The 25,189-nt window shown below is 40.9% G+C and overlaps 3 protein-coding genes across 4 annotated transcripts in view; 2 read left to right on the forward strand and 1 right to left on the reverse strand.

The window, feature by feature from the left end:
- Positions 1 to 296: 296 nt before the first annotated feature.
- Positions 297 to 9,105, reverse strand: slc2a6 (solute carrier family 2 member 6). The gene is made up of 8 exons (XM_005950866.2): positions 8,695 to 9,105; positions 6,632 to 6,903; positions 4,610 to 4,706; positions 3,667 to 3,766; positions 3,277 to 3,470; positions 2,983 to 3,158; positions 2,536 to 2,831; positions 297 to 1,483 (listed from the first exon to the last, which is right to left on the reverse strand). Exons 1-8 carry the CDS (start codon positions 8,740 to 8,742, stop codon positions 1,173 to 1,175), a joined length of 1,494 nt encoding a protein of 497 aa, XP_005950928.1. The 5' UTR covers positions 8,743 to 9,105; the 3' UTR covers positions 297 to 1,172.
- An 870-nt stretch (positions 9,106 to 9,975) lies between these two features.
- LOC102291547 (pentraxin-4) lies at positions 9,976 to 13,667 on the forward strand. The gene is made up of 4 exons (XM_005950870.2): positions 9,976 to 10,101; positions 11,101 to 11,279; positions 11,502 to 12,505; positions 12,798 to 13,667. The coding sequence occupies exons 1-4, from the start codon at positions 9,976 to 9,978 to the stop codon at positions 13,478 to 13,480; spliced, it is 1,992 nt and encodes a 663-aa protein (XP_005950932.1). The 3' UTR covers positions 13,481 to 13,667.
- Positions 13,668 to 14,831: 1,164 nt separating this feature from the next.
- Positions 14,832 to 25,189, forward strand: part of clcn7 (chloride channel 7) — an 18,852-nt gene continuing 8,494 nt past the window's right edge. The window contains exons 1-14 of one of the 2 annotated variants that reach the window (XM_005950864.2): positions 14,833 to 15,084; positions 16,235 to 16,312; positions 18,959 to 19,024; positions 19,476 to 19,541; positions 19,689 to 19,821; positions 19,967 to 20,076; positions 20,474 to 20,554; positions 20,641 to 20,703; positions 20,828 to 20,911; positions 21,084 to 21,177; positions 22,044 to 22,108; positions 22,327 to 22,443; positions 22,538 to 22,592; positions 23,091 to 23,151. In XM_005950864.2, coding sequence (XP_005950926.1) covers positions 14,971 to 15,084; positions 16,235 to 16,312; positions 18,959 to 19,024; positions 19,476 to 19,541; positions 19,689 to 19,821; positions 19,967 to 20,076; positions 20,474 to 20,554; positions 20,641 to 20,703; positions 20,828 to 20,911; positions 21,084 to 21,177; positions 22,044 to 22,108; positions 22,327 to 22,443; positions 22,538 to 22,592; positions 23,091 to 23,151 — 1,187 coding nt within the window. In that variant the 5' untranslated portion in view covers positions 14,833 to 14,970. Of the gene's footprint in view, positions 15,085 to 16,234; positions 16,313 to 18,958; positions 19,025 to 19,475; positions 19,542 to 19,688; positions 19,822 to 19,966; positions 20,077 to 20,473; positions 20,555 to 20,640; positions 20,704 to 20,827; positions 20,912 to 21,083; positions 21,178 to 22,043; positions 22,109 to 22,326; positions 22,444 to 22,537; positions 22,593 to 23,090; positions 23,152 to 25,189 lie in introns of both variants that reach the window. The other variant, XM_005950865.2, reaches the window with a different exon arrangement.

Below are 25,189 nucleotides of genomic sequence, written 5' to 3' on the forward strand. Positions count from 1 at the left end.
ATTGAGAGGTGGGCAACGACGCCAGGGGTGAGGTGTACACCCTGATGGTCTTTTGGAGTCCGTGTAGCGTGCCCACCCCCAAGATCCTATATGTATGTGTTATGAGAGTGTGAGTAATGTGAATGTCTAAGTTGTGGGATAAAATTGGGGCACAAGAAGCCAGAAGGGGACAGAGGGGGGGATGCCTCCCCTGCACCCTGGTGACACACCTTTACCCCAAGGCCCTGCATGTGTGGGTGATTGTGGTGGAGCGGGAAGAGGGAGGCAGCCGGAGATGGGGAGGGAAGGAAGGGAGGGGCAAAATGTGTTCAAATAAATAAAATGCATGGTTTACATCAGGAATGTCAAATTCATTTTACATCGCGGGCCAGCTTTGATCTCAAGTGGGCTGCACCTCTTAAACTCGCTGTTCATGCCAATGTAAAGAAGTTTAAATGCACATTTAATCCCTCAGATATTTTTAATAAGAAAACAGAAGGGCATCTTCAACAGTATGTCTAAATTATTCCAGTGATAAGACAAACATTGCCGTCAACATTACTCTTTGGGCTTAAATTGTAAGAAATACATTTATAAAATGACAGAAAAAGCACATCAGACTGTCCCGTAATTAAAAACAGAAGTTTTTTTTTTTCATTTGTAGAAAATTGTCTTTTTTTCTAGTAAATGTTTCTGTGGACCTACTGCTGTGCTCTCCCTCTGGCCACTTCCTCTGGGAAGTTTAGTTTAGAGCTTTGTTTATTCATTGTTTCAGTAGTTTTGTCTCTGTGTATCATACAGTAGTGCTTCCAAGCTGTGCTGGAAGTCTGACATATATAAATCTACAAAATAACAATCAGAGGTATATTATTTGTAATTTGTAATTATTCTAGACTAGTGTATAAAAATTATTACCACAATTAGATGAAAAATAGATGATTAGATGATAAAGTAATCATATGATAAAATGTAGCTGTTAAAATTGTCAGTTATGTGTATTTGCTCTGACCTTTAATGAAGGTCCTAAATGGGAACCTACTTGAGTTGGTGATAACTATTTTTAGCTAGTTGAAATCAGTCTTTAATGATGGTTAAGTTTGATTGATTCGAATCTCTCAAGCTCTCAGATCATTTTTCTAAGACCCCCATGCCTGCTTTATAAGCACATCATGTGAATGAGACTGATGCAGGCCTCAGCTGGACCGGTTGATGGTGAACGTGCGTCCCGTCCTGAAGTAGTTCTCTATTTCCTCCAGCGAGCGCTTGCGAGTCTCTGGGATGCACACAGCATTGAAGAGCAGAGAGACGACGCACACCACCGTGAAAAGCAGGTAGGGCGCATACAGGCCGTACGTGTCCACTAAGTGTGTGAAGCCGTGCGTGAGCCCGAAGGCCGTCAGCCAGCTGATGGTGACACACACACCAGAAGCTTTACCCCTGGCAGCCAGTGGAAGCACCTCTGACATTAGCAGCCATGTGATTGGGCCCCATCCCATGGCGTATCCTAGGAGACAACCAACAATGTGATAATAAAGCTAACAGCCCACATTAAAGAAGATGACATCATGAGACAATGAAAGCAGCAGACGCCCTTTGTCAGGCACAGTCACAGCACAGAGACAGCATATTTTAGGATGTTCAGACTGGGACATTTCTTTAAGGTGTGATTAACGACGTCTGAAAACAAAACCCCTGAAGGGAAGAAGCACAGTACAGCATGCTAATGCTACAACATGTAAATCATTGGGGGTTTCCTCAGCTGAGCAGGTGTGACAACATATTTGTCCATCATATTTTTATGAGGATATAATGTTGACACGTCATAGTCTGTTAATGAGGCTCCAATAGTTAAATATAACAGAGCTGATGATTTAACACCCGTGATGTAATTTACACAAAGCACATGCCTGACAGGTTACTAAGTTTCTCCTCTACAACCCATAAAAGTATACATGTATTTGTTTAAATGCTAACTTAATTGTTTATGGCGTTTGTTACCAAGCAGTAATCTCTGCTGCTGAAAAATAAAGCTGATGCTTAAGTGTCAAAAGCTGCAGTTCCTTAAATGACCACTTGAGGCTGACGCTAGAAAAACAACGACCTAAAAACCCCAAACTGCTCAAGTCCATCTTTGATATACAGTCATTGGCGCCGCCATGGCAAATTCAACCATATTGGCAGAACTGATTTTCAGGTACTTTCACTGTATAATCTTACAGATAATATGACTTTCCGCATGGTCGAGCTTTTAACACTGATAAGCAGGAGTCTACGTCTGTGTGACGCACTCAAATACTTTATGGATGCAGCTGTAACTAATGTTATGACAATCTATCCCTTACTCGTCAGCCTGTTATAATCAGAACCACTGAGAAGAACCATGTGGTCAGTAAGCCATAGATAACAAGTTTACCAAGTGTCATACTTGTCCATCCAAGAGCTGCTGAGCTGTTTACTATAGCGGGAGACTCACAGCTTCCCCCTTGGCACCTCTCATTACCACATCACTGACTGCCAGAAACAAATAATTAAATATCTGTTGCTTTCAGAACTCACCAAATATAAACACCACGGTACAAATGATCGGCAAGATGCTCCCTGCAGTTTGGGCATTGCTCATGAAAGTGCTTCCAAAATCATTATGGGAGGTGTAGTCCGGAGCGGTGTGGTTTGGAGGAGCAGGGCCAGGAGGGCAAGGTGTGGTGTGAGAAACCATGGTGAGAGTCAGAGAGGACAAAAACATCAGCATGCTCGATGTGTACAGCAGAGCCTTGCGTCCTGCTTTGTCCATCAGAAAAGCTGCCACGGCAATAGAGCCGAGGCGCACCAAACCCACGATGGCAGCATCATACCTGGCAGATACAGAAACACAGATATGGAGTTTAAAGACGAACTCGATGTGTTTCGTGATTATTCTTGAGTTTCAAAGTCAATTTAAATGATTAATTAGATGTATCATTTGTGTTATTATCATTAAAGCACAAAAGGCTAAAAACCACCAACCTGGGTGGCAGGGGGACATTGCTCTTTTTAAAGATGGGCTCCAGGTAAACCAGGATTGGTGTGATGCCTGTCATCTGCTGCAGGAAACGCATCCCCACTGAGATCAGGATTGGCTTGTAGTAGGTTGGTGTTCCCAGCTGAGACCATGTGATTTTGGGCTGTGTGTCGATGCTGTGCTGCATTAATGGAGTTACAACAAATGTGTTAATGTCTATGAACCCTGTAGGATGTATCCTGAGGTGTCTCATATTCATCTCCAATGAAACCCAGTAAATCAACTGCTTGCCTATTTACCTGTATGGCAAGGAGCTCAGTCTGGACGTCATACTGATTTCCCCTGAGCCAGCGGAGCACCCTCTCAGCATGCTGCTGCCGGCCCATTGAGAGGAGCCTTCTGGGGGAGGAGGGCATGAACGCCAGCAGCACAACCATCAACACAGCTGGCACCTCGCCTGCCACAGCCAGCCACCTCCATGGCACCACCAGACCTGTCCATTGTATACAAAAAAAAAGAGAGGCAGTTTCTTTTTTAAGATACACCACTTAAAACATCACAACACGGTTTTATATGAGAATACCATTAAAAGCAAGAAAAGTAAGATGCACAACCAATTTTAGCAAAGACAGCTAACTATGTATAAAGCTGGCATAACTAGGTATGCACCAGCACTCGTTTGTTCCTACCAAGAGCGTAGAGCGCCAGGGCCCCAATTACAGCTGTGATCTGAGGGCAGGAGCCAAGAGCTCCTCTCACTTTTTGGTGGGAGATCTCTGAGATGTAAACCTGCAAACACACATAATATCACAGTTGCATAAAGTCAACTAGTACAAATTCAGAGAGTAAGTCAAAAGATGCCAGTAGTGTCTCCAAAAAGCAACTCAACTACACTGAGATGACTCACAAAGACGGTACAAGCACACCTGCTAAATAAGTTATTCAGCATAAAAGGAATTCTGGAATTCATGTAAAGTTTACATGTAATTTGTGTTACGTAAAATGTAAAATATTCAGTGAAATTTACTTGACTGATTTACATTCAGTTTATATCAAGTGCATAAAGTTTAAGTGTTTAATTAAATGTAAGAGAAGAGAAGAGAAGAGGCGCTTACCATTATAATAGTTGCATCTAGTTTCTTTAGCATGTGGAAATTCTCAAAGTTGTTTTAACTCATGCATCCATGCTCTGTGGGTCTAGGTGAGATTCAGTACTCCATTTTTTTTAACTTAACAATATTTCCAGCTTTACAGGACACTAGATTTTTTCTTCCTGACAAACCTGGTTGCTCTGATGATGCAAATTTACTTTAAGCTCACTTGTCTTTTCAGTTCTGCACTTGTCATAAAAGTAACCAATGGTGTAGCTTATCCCATTAATGAGGGACATGTTAGACAAACTATGTTCATGCTTTCTCACACATGACTTATTCATTTTAGTGAGAAGTGACTGTCTATCTAGTTTTAATGCAGTGTTTTTAAAACTGGATGAATTAACTGCAATCTCTTAATACTTTTCTGGGAACACTGAACACTTTTGTCAACATTTTTATAGGATGCTGTAGTCAGGTATTCATATACGTATTAGGGACTCAGAGAATACAAAAAATTATAATAACCATGGTTACCTACAGGAATGGATGCTGCAGTCATCCCCGCGGCAACGCCAGTTAGGAAACGGCCCACCTGGAGCATGGACAAGTTTATAGCTCCTCCCATCAGCATGTACCTGAGACACACATACACAGTTTATTCATTCAAAATAAATAATCTAGGGATATAGAGTATGTTTGGGGAGTGCGACTGTCTGTGCAGTGTCTATTTGTGTCTGTCTACACGTTGGGTGAGTGCCGAGTATTTGGTTGTGCATATGGGGTGGGAATGCACGTCTGTGTCCGCGTGTGCCTGTTCGTCTATATGTCAGGTTGGGTCTTAGACTCAACCTCTCTGGGTACATCTCAGGCCCTCTAAAGTACGGAGGCCTATCTCCCCTCACCACACTCCCTGCCGGTGGCTGATGCCCTCAGACGTTGGTGTGTTGGTGGTCCTTGTCGTCTGGGGCTGGGCGCTCATGTATGTACCGGCTCACTCCTGGTGGCCGATTGGCGGGGCCGGGCGCCTGTGGCCCGGCTGGGCTCCTTCCGGGGGGTGGGATGCCCTCAGGCCTCTGGCGGGCCTGAAGCTCGGTCCTCTCTGGCACAGCTGGCTGCTGGCAGAGCCCGCGGGCACGCCACTGCAACCCCCTCTGGCCTCTGCTCCGTAGCTGCGGGGTGACCTCTCCTTTGGGGCTCTACTCAGCTCTTCCCAGGAGGGTGGCACGGTTTCCCCCCCCTTTGGTGGTCCTCCTCGGGTCCTTGTACTCTGGGGCCTCTGGATATCTGGGGCCTGGATCTCCTCCATACCTGCTTCATACCCTGGTGGACGGGGCTGTGGCTCCCCACACTCCCTAGCAGATCGTTACATGGAGAAACCTTTGGAATGCAAGCATGCTGATCCACACAGGTATGCACACAGGTGTACACACGGGTGTTCACAGACGCGGACTACAGCTTTCTTGGCTGCTGCCTCAAAGCACATTGTGCGCTGTCTATCTTGCGTGCTGCACAATATCGTTTATTATTTAGTATCTACTGATTATCTACTGCTAGCTAGTTTATTGTGATGGTGCTGTTTTTTATTATGTTGCTCTTTGTTGTTTGCTTTCTCTTCTGTTTTTTTTCTCCATACAGGTGATCCAGGTGTTTTGTTTTGTTTTGTTTGTTTTGTTTTTTTTTTCTTTCTTCCCCCCCTTCTCACCGTCTCTTCTCCCCTTTGGTTTTCTTTCTCTCCCTCTCTTTCTTTCATTCTTTCTCCCTGTCCTATCCCCCAGTCATGTCTGTCCCGTTTGTAGCAACTGAAAATAAAATAAATTCATAATTATAATAAAGGTCAATCAAATGGACCAATATGGCAAGGCCATGATGATCCACTTGGTAAAATAAATCCGCTTGGCATCTTTCTTGGCCTTAAGACAACAATTCTGATGGCTAAAGATCCAAACGGGACACAAAAAAATAAAATAAATAAATAAATAATCTACAGTGTAATATTCATGAAACACATCACCAGGTGCAACTTTGCAGACCTAAGCAGTGCTGCCAAGACAAGACGATTACTCCTGGCAATCTTTCCAAATAAGCCATCATTTTTCAGCCCTGCTCATTTAACATGCTGACTGAGGTTTAGCTCTTGGGTGTTTTTTGCTCGTATTATTTTCAGAACTAGATCCACTGAACATATAATACCTGTTCTTAAACAGCTCCATTGGCTCCCAGTTCATCCCAGTTTAGTGCATTATGTGCTTTCAGTGGTATTTTAGGTTTTCAAATGTTTAAAGTTGGGATGTCATAGCATCAAAGTACAGAATTTAGAAATAAATGATCTGCTTACACAATATTACCGATGTTATAATATATGCTATAATCTTCCTCTTGTTCTGCTGTCATACTATTTATATTTTATTCCTGCACAGTTTGTGTGGAGCACTCACAATTTTGTTGTATGTGTACTATGATAACAGAGCATTTCTATTTTTTCTATTCTATTCTATGCAAATCTGTCTGTTAAAAGTGTTAAAGAGGGCTTCATGTTGTGTATGCTGTGACTGAGACCAACCCGATAGTTGTGGGCAACGCCGACATCATTATACTCAGCTTTCGTCCAATCATGTCGTTGAGTAGTATGGCCCCTAGCCCCCCGGCTGCAGCACCTAGGGAGTAGATAGATCCGAACCAGGCGGCCTGCTCTGTGTTCATCCTGAGCCGAGGGTCAGCGTCGGGACTCTGGAAATATGGCAGCACGGGAGACGGGTAGACAAGGGAGTAACCAGAGTTGAAGTTCCCCAGGACCGCTGCAAATGCGGCCAGGTACAGTCCAGAGTTTTTAATCTAAGACAAAGAGGTGTGGACACCTTCAAACACAAGATCAACTGCACATATATAGTTGAAACTGATCTGGATGTTCAGTGAATCAATGATTGGTGTGGAAGTGTCCGAGAGGTTTGTCATCCCAAATAAATTAAAAATCAGCATGTTGTCCAGAGAGTAGATATAAGGGGGGGGGGGGGGGGAATTATATATAATAATAAAAATAATATAATATCAATAAAAATAATAATGAATAATGAAAAATATATCTAATATTTAAAAACTATATTTGCTTGGTTGATGTTTTGAGTTTCAAAGATAAATGAAGGATGAGATTATTGCCTTCATGACTGATGACAGTTCTTCTATTGACAGTAGAATAACTAAAAAGCAGTATTGTGGAAACTATTTTAGATTGAGCGTCTCACAAAATACAGATGGAAAGAGTTTAGGTATAGGAAAACAAACCTATGTGAAGCAGTTTGGTTAATTAAAAGTCACATACCAGTAAGAGTTGCAACTCAGCTGGATTTTTGGGAAGAAAAGTGACCACATGAAACAAAAGGGTTGAAAAGCAGAAAATGAAAGCTTTGGTATTCAGTTATCATCAATCAGGCCCCTGCCATACAAAAATGGGACACTGAGCCAAACCCATCTTTCTACACTTGCATTTGTGTAAAAGTGTAAAGTAAAGTGTGCGTGTTAGTCCCCATAGGGAAATAGTTCCTCTGCATTTAACCCATTCACCCAGTGAAGCAGTGGGCAGCCTCTAATGCAGCGCCTGGGGAGCAGTGTGTAGGGACGGTACCTTGCTCAGGGGTACCTCAGGGTAGCCGTTCAGTGGAGTCGAACCCCCGACCTTCCGATCATGGGGCCACCACTCTACCTACTGAGCTATCCCTATCCCTGCACCTGCTCTATTCAAGTGTGCGATCATGTTTGCATGACTTTGAAGGAGCAGGGACCATGACAGAAAAGGGAGGTGGGAAGTGATGAAAGGAGTTAACTTACAGAAGAGAAGTCACGCACAGATTTGTGTATTTTCTGTATTTAAATGTGCAAAAATAGCAAAAAGTAATCAAACCAGTTGAACAAATGCACTAAAATTATCAGGTGATTACTTCTGTGGTGTTTTCCAGAAGTGGAGGAAAAAAATTCAGAACAAGAAACTCTGGATTCACCCTTAATTGAAATATTCTTGAGTAATCAGTTAAGAAAGTGACATAAAGCAAGTTGTCTGGAGTTCACAAGCTTCTTGACTTCTGTTTCATTTTCCTGTTGAGGTCATCCTAAAATGCAACACTGCAGTCAGACAAACAAATGAGCGGTTTGCTTGGAATGGAGAAATCAACATTTCAGCAATGAGCAAATCAAAGTCAGAGGATGGGATGTTTGTGTTTCTCATTGAAAGTTAAATCAGTATAGTAACAGGTGGGATTTCTTTCACTCGGGCCAAGTTTTCATTTATCATCAGAGTTTTGAATCACACTGTAAAATAAATCATGCTTTTTATTTTTCACACATGTCAACTTTACCGTTAAACAAAGAAAGATTTGGACTGTTAACCGTCAGGCTGCAGATAGACATCTCCATTCAGCTGCTGCACTGAACGGTTAGTTTATTCACATAATTTGCATAAACTCAGAGTTTAAAACAGCTCGACATCCACACTATAAACACAGCTTAAAAATACTGTCTGTCTGAAATGAGAATTGCGTTAGACCATAAACAAAGCGATGTAGACATGATCTTATTTCTGCATTAAATCTTTTAAGCTTATAGGATTTTAAATGACAATCAGTGAGCTCAGACCTTGGATGATGTTGATTGTCTTGGCAGCAGTGGAGTCACTTCATCCATGTTTGCTTTATGGGAGGTTTTTATAACCGGACTCAAGATTCTGACCGTTGATGATCCTCCACACGAAAGAAACTGAAGTTGTTGTTTAAAAGAAAAAAAAAAAAGATACAAAAATCCACAAAAGCACCGTGTGATAAAACGTTATCACAGTGTGCCAAAATACACTGCCCAGCTTTCAACAAAGGACTTAAAAAAACAACAATAAAACCCAAAAGGAGACGAAAAGGGCTGAATAAAAGTACAGCCAGGTTTGTTTAAAAAAGAGTACGGCACAGCATCTAGTCTGATCAAAGCATTATCTCGATCTTCTGGTGGCCAATGAGCCGTGTAGGGCTTTCCAGGGTGAGACAATGAAATGACAAAGGCACTGACGCTGCATGTGGGACTTGTGGGAGGTCAGAATGAAAGCGAAAGTAAAACCTCTGTTTGCACTAGACTTTCACATGTGGAAAACAGTGTAACTTTTGATGGAACACTTCACTTTAACATGAGCGTGTATTTAAAGTAGCATATTGGCATCGATGCAATGAGATTCTCCATGTTTAGCACTGCGGATTGAAGCTGCAGTGTTGCAACTGAGTCATAAGAATTAAAGCAGAAGGGAGGGCTCTGCAAAAGGATTCCTGGATTGGGTCATTTGCACAAAAAGCAGAAGATGAAGAGAGCCAGATCCCCCCAGGCAGAATCAAGGGGAAGAAGAAAGTACAAGCTGCTTCTCCCTCAGCCCACACATCATGAGTTTTACAGCCACATACACAGACAAGTTCACACATAAAAGCCTGCGAACTTACTTCAGTTAACCAAAATATGTTTTTATGAGAATATATTTTGAGATTGCTGTGTTTTGAGGAAGTTCATGAAAGCTTTTAATAAATCTAAACTTCATATCCAAAGCTGAATGACCATTTCCAGCACTTTAAATAAAAATAAATGTGCTTTTATAATAACACACTTAATAAATATTGTGTATCCGATTATTGCGGGCACTTCATTTCTCTTTTGTGTTTATTAATTTGTATTTGACAGTGAAAGAGGGAGAAAGACAGAAGCAGAGCACCTGCTGAAGCCATCTGCATTTCCTCCCAGCTCCCCAGTGATTTTGTGGAAAGTGTTGTTTTATAGTGTGTTTCAAGACCAACCCTTTTCAGCTATGTCGTTCTCTTCTCCTTCAACTACACATTCCCAGACAAAGACCGACAGCTTGCATCTATCCTTGCTCCACTGCCCAGCACCATGCGCAGCTTCGTGGTGGGCATCTGGATGCAGGTCCTGGTTTACACGCTTCTGCTGCAGCTTCAGACTGTAAAGGTGCAGGGATTTGATCCAGTTTCCCAGAAACTCCAACGACTTAATGAGCAGGTCAGTCCCTTATTACCTATATTGCAAATAATATACAATAGTAGTTATTGCAGTATCATAAACTCACATTTTTACTTGCCTTTGCATGCATGCGGCTTATTTTAAATGACTTTTTTTGTGCTAGTTATATCCTATGCTAACTCAAATCCATCCCTGTTCACTAGTCACAAAAGCTGTGGTACTACCATTTCAATATGGCCACAAATGTTCTTGTTTTCAAAGAATCAGGGCTGTTCTGAAGGTAAAGGAGCTGGGCCCATAGGGAGGTCTCCACACAATCTGAAAATCACCATAATTTTCAGCTGATCCAAAAAAGTTTGGTTTGAAATATAGGACTATAGCCATATGACCAAAAATAAATCAAAATCAAAATAACACCTCACTTGTGAAATGTTCTTCCATGTTAGTTTTGGCATTTCTTTCATTGCAGCATCAAAAAGCATCATCGCGGAATTTGACATTTTTGTACAGGAATGACTCAGCATCACAGCACCAGTCACCTCAAGGTGCTTTACTGTATAGTGCAAGGTAAAGACCCTAAAATAACTCAGATGACCACTTATGTGCAAGAACTTGGCAACAGCGGGAAGGAAAAACTCACCTTTAAGAAAGAAACAGAACCAGGCTCAGGACCGAGCAGCAATCTGCTGCGAGTAGTTGGGGGTGAATGTTGTTGAATAAATGCACGAGAGGGTTAAAAAAGAAACACAAACATTTGCTTTTTATTAGTTTGTTTACTTTTTATGTGACACTATCAGATTAAAGTTGAATATCTGTTTCGCAATACTGTTTCTCTTCTGCTGTCATACATGTTATTAGTCATGCTGTAAAAGCACTGAAATCATGGAAAATCTCTTGCAGCACCCGATGATCAGTTGTCACGACCATGTGACACGTGTTTTTCAGTATTTACTGGAGATTTTCAGTATTTTCCTGACCTTGAGGTCAGAGAGCAAACATCTGCAGGAAGACTCATGAAAACGTTTTTTTCCCTGATAGTTCCAACAGTTCCAGGCTTTGACTCGAGCCCGTTTGAACATGCTGGCCCTGAACCAGAACAGGAGTTCCTTGCAGGCGCTAAAGCGGCGTGTTCAAGGCCTGAACGACCATTACCACCATGTATCACAGGACCTGGAACACCTAAAGCAAAGCACAACACAGGAGATAGAGGATCTCAGGTCAGAGCAACCAGGGGTAAATGTTCTGTTCTCGGAGACTGGAAGGGCTGCACTGAGAAGTAATATTAGTTTTGAACTGTAATTTCTCAGGTCATTCAGCTATTTACATGCCATACATGATAAAATGTAGCAGTTCATCCTTAGTCTGATGCTAAAAGCTGGATTTGAGAAGCAAGAACACAAGAATACCTAATCAAATATTTTCTCACACTGTCACCACAGGGAGACAAACAGGAAGCTTGAGAAGAAGAATAAGCGGCTGATGGGTCGCCTGACTTCAATGGAAAGAAAGTTAAGGGAGAACTGCCACCAGACTGAAAAAATGACAGCCGATCCTGATCAGGACTTCTTCGACCTCACTCTAGAGCTCCGAAGTCAAGAGGAGAGACTGGCTGCTCTTCAAATCCAGCGTGATGAGTTGCTGATTGGACTAAAAGGGTTGCTGGAATCCCTGAAAAACCAGGCAACACGTTTGGCCCAACTCGAGGGCCGGCTCAGTGAAGTCCTAGACGGGAATGGAAGGCAGAAGATGGGAGAGCCTGTTAGCTCCAACATCACACCTCAGGAATACAATGAACCATGCAGAAGAGGTCAGACAAATAGAGGAGGAAAGCGTAGAAGGATTCTGGAAGGACATATCCAACCCAGAGTGCAAGAAAGCAGCCAAATCCAGACGGACACTGATCATGAAACTAAGCCAGACCAACTCCATGCAGCAAGGCAGCCTAAACATTCAAAAGCTCAGATGCCAGAGTCTTATCTACAAATACAAGTCCAAAAGGAAAATCCTAAAACACATCCAGACCCTTCCCAGCCCCAGGCCCAGATCCAAACTTGGGCACAGACACAGCCCTATCCTTCCCAGCATCAGCATCAGCTAACTCTCCCCAGCATCAACACCACCCACCAGGCTCTGTCTCAATTGCAGGGCCAGACTGATCCCCAAGTACAGCAACCATCCCATTCCCATTCACATCCTGAGGAAACCCCACATTTACAAGACCCCGAACAGCATTCTAGGATGCTGCCCCATGTTCCAAACCATTATACACCAGAAGACATACAGAACAGGACCAGTCCGGAGGTTCTACGGCCTTATAAGCCAAGTGTTAGTGGATGGGATGAAGGAGAGGAGGACAAAAGGCACACGATGATTCATAACTTTCTGCAAATTCCTCTCAAGCACAAGATCCCAGCACAGCCAATTCCTAAGAGGGATGCAACCAGTAAGTAAAGTATCTACTCAGATACTGAAAAAGTCAAAGAAAGAAACATTTCAAAATTGTATCATGTTATCATCGAGTGAAAAGCATCACATTTACTGTTTATAGATTTGCGTAAACCCTCTTTTATCTTTCATGTACTGCCTCTCATGCAACTGTTTTTGCTGTTTAGCTCAGTTTGATGTTGCATTCATACAACATTTTAGCTTTTCCATGCACTGTTCAGTTTGTTCATGTGTATGTGTTGGCACCATGTTTAGATGAATTCGAATGCATCTTCTTTCTCTGTCTGCAGTTTGTAACGTGGACTCCATGGTGTTGTTCCCCTCGGCCTCAGCAGAAAACTATGTCACCTTCTCCCTGAGTCTACCAGCTCTTCTTGAACTCTCTCTGTGCCTGTGGCTTCGTGTGGAGACACCACATATTGGCACGCTGCTCTCCTATGCCACCGATGACAGTGACAATCAGTTAGTTCTTTACGGACATAGGTCCTCGTCTTCGTCTACACCCTTTTCTGTTTCTTCTCCATCCTCACCTTCTTCCTCACCCTCTCTGGACTTTGTCATTAGAGACCCCGTGTATCATCGTCTCCAGGTGTCACCGCTTCTGGACGCTCACTGGCATCATGTCTGTGTCCTTTGGTCCTCTATCCACGGTCGATTCTGGCACTACAATGACCACCTCCTCGCCTCCTCAGGCTCTGACTTCAGGAAGGGCTGGGAGGTTCCCGGAGGTGGATCTGTGGTGCTGGGACAGGAGCAGGACTCTGTTGGTGGAGGGTTTGATCCTGCAGAGGGTTTTGCTGGGCAAATGGCTGGGTTCAGGTTATGGAACCGGGTGCTTAGCCCATCAGAGGTAGAAGGAGTAGTGGCAGGAAGAGGTGTGCCCAGAGGAGTGGTGCTTGGCATGGAGGATATAAAGGAGGTGCATGGGGCGGTGCATCATGTGGCCTGTGATTGTTTAGAGTACTGTGGCTGATGATCTAATCAAGGAAAAAAGCAGTGATCATTTAAGCAATTCCTTTTCTTTTTTTGTGCAAAGGTTATGTTTGTGAATGTAAACACTACCGTGCTATCAGTTTCTACTTTAACTACAGCACTTATAGAAGTATTATTATTCGTGGACTCTGTAGCAGGGTCAAGCCTGAGACCAGGACAGCTGGAGAATGCCAGAATCCACTCTAATAATCATAGCTACACAAATATAAAGGATGCTTTGATAAAGATTTCAAAGTATTCTTACTGAAACAAACTATAATATAATTATAATGTTAAAACTACTTTCAAAACTAGCGTTGTAATAGCGAGTGTCGCAAACTAACTAAGAGACTGTAACTAAGAAATTAGCTCAGTTTATATGCCTACTCACGCCTCCTGCCTTTGCTGTGTTACTCTAAAATTAAAATCTGTACACAGTATGATACATGCTACACATATAATTATTATTTATTACTATTTACCTTGTTTCTTGCCTGTTTTTCTAATAGCCAATGTATCAAGCAAACTGAACTTTAGCAGCTTATGTGAATATCAATAATGTTCTTATGAAGAAAAACTCTCCGCTCTCCATGACTCTCCATGAATCCAGTGCTTTCCCTCTGCAAGTGCAAGTCACATTTTTATAGCTAAATCAAATGAAACAATAAAGCTTATGGTATTTCACAAACTGATACCCGTTTCATTAGCAATTCTTTTATGCCCCTATTCCTTATTAATTACTTTTTAGCTTTATGTATTTTTAAAATCTTCTTATTTATTTTCCTTTGTTTTCCATGTGGAAAAAATTTGAGTGACAGTTTTTCAGGTTCATCAAAACTATTTACATTACATGTAAGTTTGAAATAATTGTAGTGCAGAAAAAATTGATAAAAAGGAACTGATATGCTTGGAGGTATGCAGGATTTAAAAATCTCAAACTGGTTCTTGATTCAGAACAATTTTTTGCATCTTACCCCTTTACCACTGCACAGGTGTTAATAACAGGCATAACCTCTACGTTCTTTGTAGACATGTTAACTAACAAGTATTATTATTATATATATTTAAAATGAAGGGAACAAACTTTGGAGCTGCAACAAGTTAAAGGCACTCCCATTTCCTCTGAAATGGTAAAGTCTGGCTGCGTTAGAGTTCAGATGAAAATAATACAGTTTACTTGCATATACAGTCTTTAGTCACCTAATTATTGTTTATAATATAATATAATATAATATAATATAATATAATATAATATAATATAATATAATTTTTTGCCATGACTTTCTGGAGTCTGAAATACTGAAAAACGTCAAATCCCAGCAGCCAACGCGCCCCAGGATTGTTTTTGACCCTGCACGCGAACCTTACAAAGCGTCACGAGTTGCAGAAATGATCATGGGGAGTTGAGAGAGAATAATAGTTGTTAGGCAACGACGGCTGAAGTTAATGAAGCGAACTATTGACAGCTCGGCGAATTAGCGGGGAGCCACCATGGCTAACATCACCAAGAAAGTGTCGTGGTCCAGCCGGGGCGATGACTCCGCTTTGACCGGGGAGGGGACACCGTTACTCAACGGCACTGAGATACCGAAACCTTCCAGACAGGTTAGCATGGTGGCTAATTTACCTTAACAGCTATTACCTCCGCTGCTTCCCAAAGAAGATGCTGTGTCGTGTTTTATTAGCTATCCTAGGCTTATGTTGACTCATGTTTATAAATACTGCATGGGCTATGAATGCTTTTAATCATTTTAATGCACGGCCGCGCACGCAGTTTTTACTGAGGTGTTGTTGATGTCTGGTGACTGTTACTCATATAGCAGCAACATGACTTGACCCAGAGTGCATTTGAGCATAAAGTCAAATGAATTGAGGATGGAAGTGTGCAAGAATTCACGAAGACGGCGAGTACACATCAAAACAAGAGAAAACCACCAAACATGCAGAGTGTGTTTTGGTTTGCAATTCTGGATGGTAAATGCAACCACAAGTTTTGTTTGTGACTGGGTTTAGAGGGCGAAAGTAATAGAATTTGGCCTATTCAAATTAAGTACATGATGCTCATAATTTGTTTCAGTCCTCCTGGAAAATAATCAGATTATTGCTAGTCATTCGCTGTTACTTCCATTATTTCCTAACCTGTTTGACGCTGGAAAACACCCTGGGACAAATTGGATTACCTGGGCTACAGGTAAACTGTAATGTGACTGCTTTGGGAAGTGTGATTATCCCAGCACGATCCAGTTACAAGACCTGCAGACGTCTGCCTGTCAGAGTAATATTGAAATATTCTGGAAAATCCAACTTCCTTTTTTACTGTTACCGTTTCTGCCTGTGTGGCATTAGCCAACATGAAAGTAGAGTCTCACGTTAATCCCCTTCCAAATATGCGCATCCAAAAACGGATGTTTTCTCATTTGCATCAGAAAATGTAAAGGTATGGAAAAGAACATGCTTTTTGTGTGCATTTTCTGTTGTAGATTTTTTGTTTGTTTTGAAGTCGAATATTTCTTCAATAAAGGGAGCAATATAGAGCTTCTTACTCTTAAAAATCTTACCCGACATGTATAATTTCATATGAGTCCAACATCAAAAGATGTCCAAAAATAGACTTTAGTCTCCAAGTAGAGGGGAGAAGACCCTTGTGTTAGTTTCTTAAATGGATACCAGCAGTTAACAATGTAACATATCACCCTGAAAAGTGCTACACATGGCCATACTCATATATTTATGTTGCTGTCTGTGATGTCTTTAGCTGTCCGGATCAGGCAGTGTATTTCGGATAGGCAGATTCAGCACGGTGGATTTGGAAGATGATATAACATCAGAAGAGGTAAAGTTTGAGCTCCCAACATCTCTGCTCTCTCTTTGTCTTTTTCTCTTCTATTTCCCTTTATTAGCAGTTCTTGTTTTAGCCGCTTAGACCACGATAATCTTTCCCAGCATTCCCCAGCAAATCACTGCAGTTGTGACTAATGCGATTCAGCCACATGCTCATATTTGTTTACTGTGCCAATGCCTTGACTGAGATAAAGTTGAAGGTTGAGACTGAGCTGCTTCCCTCTGAATGATTTGGGAAAACTTACACAGAAATTAGTCGCTCACCAGCCAGAATAGTCCAGTGATGCTTGACTCACTAGGGGCACGTGATTGGAAACTGTCTGCTGGTTTCCACTGTGAGGCACTGCAAATGGCAAATTGATCAAGTCCATGCATTTGAATATATGTTCATTACATTCATTCATTACATTTTACTTAACTACTTCTTTCCAGGCTTAGGATACTTAAACCAGGACAAGAAATCCTCAAACATACACTCTGACACAGAGGACCACATACTGATACTTGAGGCTCCGTTAGCACGACAGGATGTCCCATCTGTTCTGCTTCTTCACACAAACCATCTGATTCAGTTATGTTTTCATTGGCTGACTGGCTGGAATATGATTTCAGGCTTGTGATTTGCTTGAGTATGATAAACAAAATGTTATTTCCAGCTTGTTTGTGGCTCTGTGAAAATAATTTCTTTACTTAGTTGCATGCTGCACAGATGGATGGCAAGATAAAGCGTAATTTATGGTGCTGCAAATGTGTCCGTCTGCCTACGTGTTTATATTTGGACAGGGAGAGGGGTTTTCACACATCGCAGATGAGCTCTTGTGTAGCCTCACAAGATCCTGTCATCTCGCTGCGGGAAGCGGATGATGTATGCGTTTGCTGAGTTTGATTAGCTAACAAGTGGGCTGGAATAGGGAAGGTAGTGACAGTGGAGGTCACTGAATATCCAAAAAAAAACATCTGTGTAGGTTCTCAGTCATCCAGGTTAGAGCATGGCGATATGACCAAAACTATTTATCTCGATATAGATTTGAAAATTTGCGATAACGATATAACTGACGATATAATTGACACTAGACAAGATACTTTACAACTCCACAACTTTATTCATGCAAAAAAAAAAATCAAGGTATTTTCAATTAAACGAGCAGCTGTTTTTTATGTGCATTAAAGTTATATAAAAATGTAACAGTGCAAATGCAAATTCCTTGCTGAAAGTTTAACCAAAAGGTATTTCCAGTGGAAATTGGCCGACATATCCTCAGCATAACCGTGTATAATATCCACAAAACTTAAAAAGAGGTTATACACACACAATACTGTAATACTATGCTGAAGCACAGTACGTATCACTCCGCGAGGCTCCTGCCTACGATAGCTGTAATGCTCCGACAATCCATCAAGCGGTGCGGGTTCGTAGCTTAGCAAAGTCGTACTAAAACATTTGACAGATTTTTGAGCGCCGTGTACATAAAATTGTTTCGAGGTCAGTAAACACAACCAGAATTCATACATAAGGCACACGGGATTATAAGGGGCACTGTCGATTTTCAGAAAAATCAAAGGATTGATTTTAAGTGTGCCGTCTTTTTCAAAAAACACGGTAATAACAAAGGTCCGCTAGCACGCTCTACCAAAAATAGTGCTTTGTTGTGTATCTGACGGACGAAAGCTAAACCAGTTCATCACCACTGAAGTTGCAGCATTTTTATAAACCAATTCTGGTTCATCCGTTTCATTCAACAATCCGCTTTCGCCCTTCTCATTCTCTGTCACCGCCACACTTTTTCCACCATGTGCTTATGAAAACAAAGGCACTGCCATTGCGTGTTTTACCCATATTCTATCGCGATATTTCATTTTCCTATCATTGCCCAACATTACACCGGTATTACCGTGAACGGTATGATATGGCCCAGCCCTAATCCAGCTTGGAAAAAAAAGCGACTCGACTTTTAAGTAATGATGGAGACTCCCAGCTATCATGTGATCAATAGAAATGTCTTCAGGAAACTTAAAGAGGTCCAGAGCCTACAGAACCTACAGAAGTGGCCTCCACCATTGCTGGCATTGATGCTTGTGCTAGTTCACAATATGTGTATAAATTACCTTGTGGTTGTGTCCCAATTTTAAATTTCTTTTTTACTGTGGTCATTTAAAAACAACAACAACATATTTGTCCCTTAAGTTTTAACACTTCTTTGTACATTCCTTCACATCCATTCAAATAGTTTCAGGAATTCATCCACCAGGAATTTACTGTCATCTGTGATTCCTTGTATTGATGCTAAGATTATGATTGATGCTACAATTATTATTGTAGCTTCATTTCTAGAGAAGTACATGTGTGGTTATGGCGTAGGTTACACTGTAGTGTTTCAGAGGGGTTTGTGGTTACAGCTATGATGTAGACTTTCTGGAGAAACTGGCTGCGATTGAGTTGTTAAGAAAACTTTTGATTGTTAAACCTGTCCCCTAATTTTCTTCTGAGTAAGAAAAAATGCATCTGATGCTTGTGATTCATTGTTCCACTCCCTGCTGCTGTATGTAAAATATTTTAATGGCAGTAAAATAGTTTCCAACCACATAACTGAGGTCAGAGGTGATGCGTTAATGCTTTTTTTTCCCTCGCCCCCTGCAGGACCCTATTAGGGGCCGACCGAAAGAGATCCCACACAACGAGAAGCTGCTGTCACTTAAATATGAGGTAAAACTGCTGTTAACCAATCAGAATCCTGTGTTTCTGATAAGTCTTGAATAAGCTGGATTACACTTGGTTACTTTGATGTTTTTAAGCCTGTATTCACAACAAGTGAAAATGTCATTTTTGGCCATCTTACAGTGGTAACGCCAAGTTCTAGCAAATAAAAGAAGAAACTAAAGACTGAGCCAGCTATAAAGATGCAACTGTTTGTAATGTTCTTAAGCAGAGTGGAACTGTCAGTACTTGAGGAGATATGCTTTGTATTGTCTTTGAAATTTTGTATATACATCTAAAAAATGCACGCAAAAATTGGTCAGATTTTTGGATGTCAGTTTCTTTAAATAGATTATACAATTGAACCTAGCAGGAAGAGCTTTTGTGTGGTTGTTGTTGTTGTTTTTTTGCAGATGTATTTGATGAAATTAAATGTATTCATCTGTCTGTTTCATTGTAGAGTCTGGATTATGACAACATTGAAAACCAGCTCTTTCTTGAAGAGGAGAGAAGAATGAGTCACATGGTGAGTGGTGCAGGAATCTTTTGCAGAAATGGTAGTTTGCCTGGGCTCTGTATGAACTCCATTATTTTCTTCATTATTTTCTTTTCTGTCTCGAGTCTTGTTGCTTTATCCTGCATCACTTCTTGTCTTCTCATCTTGTGTTTTTAGGGTTTCCGCTGTCTGGAGATCAGTCGTTGGGTAATCTGCGGTCTGATTGGCATTCTAACGGGTCTCATCGCCTGTTTTATAGACATTATGGTGGAGAAACTGGCTGGGTACAAATATCAAGTTATTAAAGAGAGTATCCTTTAGACGTGTACAGCTTTTTAGTCCTATTTTTTTGTACCACGTAAATATGCAAGGCTTAAGGAACTTTAATTTTTCTCCAAATCACTCAAGTGATTTCAGGAAAAAAAGGACACTTCCTTGACTCTGAGCCTTCACAGACATTGAAAAGTTTACAGAGGTGGGTGGGCTGTCTATTTCTCTCATTCTCTGGGCCGTTCTCAACTGTGCCTTCGTCCTGGTGGGGGGCGTCATGGTTGCGTTTTTTGAGGTAAGACAGAAAGCAAAAAAATTCTTGACCTTTTTTGATTAGCCTAAATTTTGAATTGGAACCACTTCTTCCCCATTTGTGTAGTTTAATAATAACATTCCTCAAGTGCAAGAATGGGTTTTTGGAGAAGTGTGACATAAAAGCTTTTGCTTTTTTTCCCCTTTTTTGTTGCTCTGTTACATATTCCTTAGCTACAAACAATTCAGATCGTTGTGGAAGTGAAGATTTTTGGTTAGTAATAGCATGTCTGTCAATGTCTGAGTCCTTCTTTGAAATACTGATAATTTAAGCTAAATGTGTTTCTGTTTTTGTGACAGTGCGGTTTACTAGCATGTGATGAGGCACTGTGTGTACCACGAGTCTTCACATGTATCTTTTCCTGTTCTTTCTCTTGTAGCCAATAGCAGCTGGAAGTGGTATTCCTCAGATAAAATGTTACCTAAATGGAGTCAAGATTCCCAGGGTGGTACGGCTCAAGGTACGGCCACGTAAAATACCAGTAACTTAGAATAATGGCTACACTAGATCCACCTTTACATCTTTATGTCCCGTTGTTCTTCGTAGACGCTGGTGGTGAAAGTGATTGGCGTTATATGTTCAGTAGCTGGCGGTCTTGCTGTTGGAAAGGTAAACTATATCAAAATCCTTCATCTTTTTGTAAACATACACTCAAACTGTGTTCTGAACACATTTGAAACACATTTTTAAAAAAGCTTTTAAAGCTGTCCTCTTGTTTGCCCACGATCCTCAGGAAGGTCCCATGATTCACTCTGGTGCTGTTGTAGCTGCGGGAGTCTCACAGGGCAGAAGCACCTCCTTAAAACGGGACTTCAAGGTAAGCGTGTGTTGAGATCCTGAACACTAACATGCTTGTGGGTCACAGTATATAGTTGGTGTGTCACATCGATTGACATTGTGATAAACTCCATATATCATAATATACTAAGTTTGTGTGTGTTTGACAACAGGAGTTGTTAATAATAGGAAATATATGTGTGTTTGTGTAGATGTTTGAATACTTCCGGAGAGACACAGAAAAGAGGGACTTTGTTTCTGCTGGAGCTGCTGCTGGAGTTTCTGCTGCTTTTGGGGCACCAGTTGGTAAAAACACACAATCTGCTTTTGCTGTGTGTGAAGTTTAGCTGCTTTAAGCTCTACAACAGTATGATTATATATGCCCACACTAAAAGCAAACAAAAAACAATGATTTGCATAATAAGATCTTTAGAAGTCTTAAATTTGATGCACTGGGATCTACAGAAACCCTCTGACATACTCTTATTAGTCTGTTGATAACTGCCTGCTGTGATTATAAAGCTGCCTTGTGCATGTTGATCAGGTTATCGTGTGAAGAGTGCTGCTGTGATCACGCTTGCTAACTCTGGATTCGTTTAAGGGTGTTATCACACCTGTAGTTTGTTTACTCTGAATCAGCTGAGTAAAAATTTGTAGATTAACCCTGTGGTTTGGTTTGTTTTCACACAGAAAAATCCAAGTGAACCGAAATGTGTCACTGGAAACCACATGAGAATGTTCAGTCCACTCATTTGCCAGATGTGTTAATAAAATAATAATAGGGTTAATAAAAGTTAAATACAAGAAGAAGGTGCTGTGTGAGAAAACCAGTAATTTATGTTTACTTAACAGCTAGCCGTTAACCCGTACAGACGTTTGCACATCTATAGCACCTTCTTGTGTTGAGAATACAAAGCACAAAGGGCAACGGGACATTTTTAAGCTCAAACTTTAACATACACCTGGTAGTTGGCTTGGATCATGTTCACACCATAAACAAACAGACACTACCTCCTCCGAAGGGTCTCTGTGTGGTTGTTTTGGTCTGCACACAAGTGTGTTTTGTCACTTCTCCAAGTCACTTTTTCAGTCTAAAGGAAAAAACTAACAAAATGAATATATAAAAATGTAATGCTATTCTGGTTTCTAAACTCTCTTTCTGTGGTCGACAGGCGGAGTTTTGTTCTCTCTAGAGGAGGGAGCTTCTTTCTGGAACCAGATGCTCACATGGAGGATAGTAAGTCATGAAATGAGCATTAACCCCTATTAGTGAGCACAATATGTTGAATCAACAGCATTTCATCCAGAAGTCTAATAAATTGAACTGAATATCTTTACTGTCATTGTCGCTTAAACAACAAAATTAAAAAGTTGTCTAAAAGAGTGATTAAAACACAAGTGGATAAGTTTTAGTATTTCCTACATCTCCTAAATGCTTGCCCTCCTCCTCTGCAGTTCTTTGCCTCCATGATCTCCACCTTCACACTGAACTTCTTCCTCAGTATCTATCATGGAAAACCAGGAGACCTTTCCAATCCAGGTCTCATTAACTTTGGACGCTTTGAAAGTGATGTAAGATACTTACATTAAACACAAACAGTGTGCTTTTTGAGGTTAATTAATTTTTGTGGTCAATGTAAAAGCACTGACTTTTGCCTCTTTTCAGAGTGTGGCCTATTACTACTACGAGATCCCTTTGTTCATGTGTATGGGAGCTTTAGGTAAAATCTTTTTGTTTTGTTTTTTAATTTCTACAAATATGCACAATTCTTCATGTGGTCCATTTTGGTATACACTATCAGCTACAACCTAAAACCAATGATACCTAGAGGTGGCATTTCCTGCCACTAATCCTCCCTAGAAGCTCAGTGCCCCCCAACACATAACATGAGCTGCTCAGGAATAGTTCACTGCATAATCAGAGACCCCAAACACTGAATAGGAATGAGAATCATCGTCTAATTCTTTACCAGTTCCGCATCAACTCATCAGTCACACTCATTTGCATCCAACCTTGCCAATTTCTTTGATCAATATTTTTCTTTTCTTCTTATTTTCCTGAGAGTTGCATATTGCAAATCGATCATCAGTCCTGCACCCAGTGGGTGTCACTTCTAAATGTTTCTCACACTGATGACAATACCACTGTTCTATTTAACTTACACTATCGCTCCTGTTTATTCATTTCATTAATTTGTTTCCGTTCCTGTCCTGTGCAGGTGGGTTGTTGGGAGCGCTCTTTAATTCACTCAACTACTGGCTGACTATCTTCAGGATCAGGTAAAGTTTAGATAGGACTCAAGCAAATGCAAACCAAACTGTCATTAACTCAGAAAGGAAATATTTCAGCAAAGGTTGTGAATAAAGAAGAGCATGTGTGTGCATTGTGCCAACAAAAACATCAGCTTGAAAATGTTGTTGGTTGACACAGACAGGGTGGGGTGCGAGATGAGGTTTTTTAAGAGAAGACTTAAAATGGATTCTCGGAAGTTTGTGATTGACATGTGTAAAAATAGCCTCAGTATAAGAACAGGTACGATCACCGGGAGGCTGACTAATGTGGGAGACGACTCGTACTGAGAAGTGTTCCCGGCTTCCTGCTCTGGAGCTGGCTGATATAAATGTACTCAGATCTTAATATAATACACAGTGTGTGTGTGTAGTTTGCTAATGCTTATTCACTCTCAATCGTAATCAAAACATTAAATCCAACTGTCATGACACCAGATTTTTAATAAATGAGTGTCAGTTTATTTACAATATTAATTGACAGGAAATGGGAAACAGGTGGTCTGAGGATTTGATTTCATATCTGCAATTTTTATACTCTTTCCACGGTGGAAAGTCTGTATTAAGAGAAAGGGAGAGAGGAGGCATGCCCGATTTGGTCACGTCAGTCACACGGCTCTGTCTGTAAGCGCAGAAACCCGACCTACCTGCTGTTCCTTCTGTGTGCGAGAGTAACCAGTAAGACAAGAGATGACTTTTGGTGAGGAGCTAAAACTGCTTAATGGCTTGTTTCGAGGCTGTGAGTGCACTCTTAACCCTCCAAATAAGCCTAATGGATCCTTTTAAAAAAAAAACAACCAAAGAAAGAGACTTAATTGAAGCAGTCTGAAAACAAAACAAAGTTTATCTTTAATATTTCTTTAAAGATAAACTTGAAAATAAAATATTTGCCTGGCTGGACGGTCTTGTTTCTAAAAATAACTCCTCTGGTCTGAGTCTAAGGAAGTCTGTATTTCTGTCACATTTCTGAGCAGTAATTACACTCGACATTTCCAGTCACATGGCCTGAAGAGACATAAAGTCAAAGAAGCTTTGTTTCCCTCTCACCTGTTTTTATTGGACTAAGAGTGTTAGATTTTGTATTGTTGATTGTCATTTATGCTTAGAAATATTTACTTATATATGCTTAGAGTTTTGTAATTAGTTGTAGATTGGTAGAGGTTTTGATCCTTGATAGTCTGCAAACTTTGTGTGTATTAGAGAGCACTCTGGGAGCACGAGAGAGGTCGTACCTTGTCTTATTGTTTTAAGGTAGGATTAATGTAGCTACGTTTGTTTTAGTCTAAGTGCTTTTTGTTTAGATGAACTGCAGGACTTCCTCACCGTGTTATCTAGGGTGAGGCTACCCTCTTCCTGACCAAGGATGTTTGCTTGTGTGCCTTTATGTTATATGACCCTTTGATCAGCAACACACGTACACACGGTACTCTTTGTTTGTATGTAGACGTCATATGTTAATGAACCTAGGGCTGGGCGATATGACCCAAAATTCATATCTCGATATTTTTTAGCTGGATGGCGATATAAGATATATATCTCGATATTTTTTTAAGCCATAAAGTAAGAACAAAAAGAGAGTTCTTAGTCAAAGCTGTGTCCCAGATGTCACACTGGCACTTTTATTAACATACAGCACAGATGTACATGAAAAATTACTCAAAATTAAATTATGAGCATTCATTAAATAATAATGCTCCATAAATAAAAGAAAACAATGTTGTTTTTGTGCTAAACAAAGAGCTCACAATTGTGCAGTCAAAATGTAAACTAAAAGACACTGAGTGTAATAACAAAGACAGACAGATTTCACAGCTGCTCTGTTCCCAAGTTTTACTGTGTGACTGACAGCCTGGAGTTTGAAATCCGCTTCATAACCACGTCTCTTACAGGTGCCATTTATGGTCCTTATACACACACAATTAGAGATGGACCGATCCGATATTACGTATCGGTATCGGTCCGATACTGACCTAAATTACTGGATCGGATATCGGAGAAAAATAAAAAATGTAATCCGATCCATTAAATA

The sequence above is a fragment of the Haplochromis burtoni genome, unplaced genomic scaffold (assembly GCF_018398535.1).
Source record: "Haplochromis burtoni strain Fernald_Lab_line unplaced genomic scaffold, NCSU_Asbu1 Contig_866, whole genome shotgun sequence".
Taxonomy (NCBI): Eukaryota; Metazoa; Chordata; class Actinopteri; order Cichliformes; family Cichlidae; genus Haplochromis; species Haplochromis burtoni.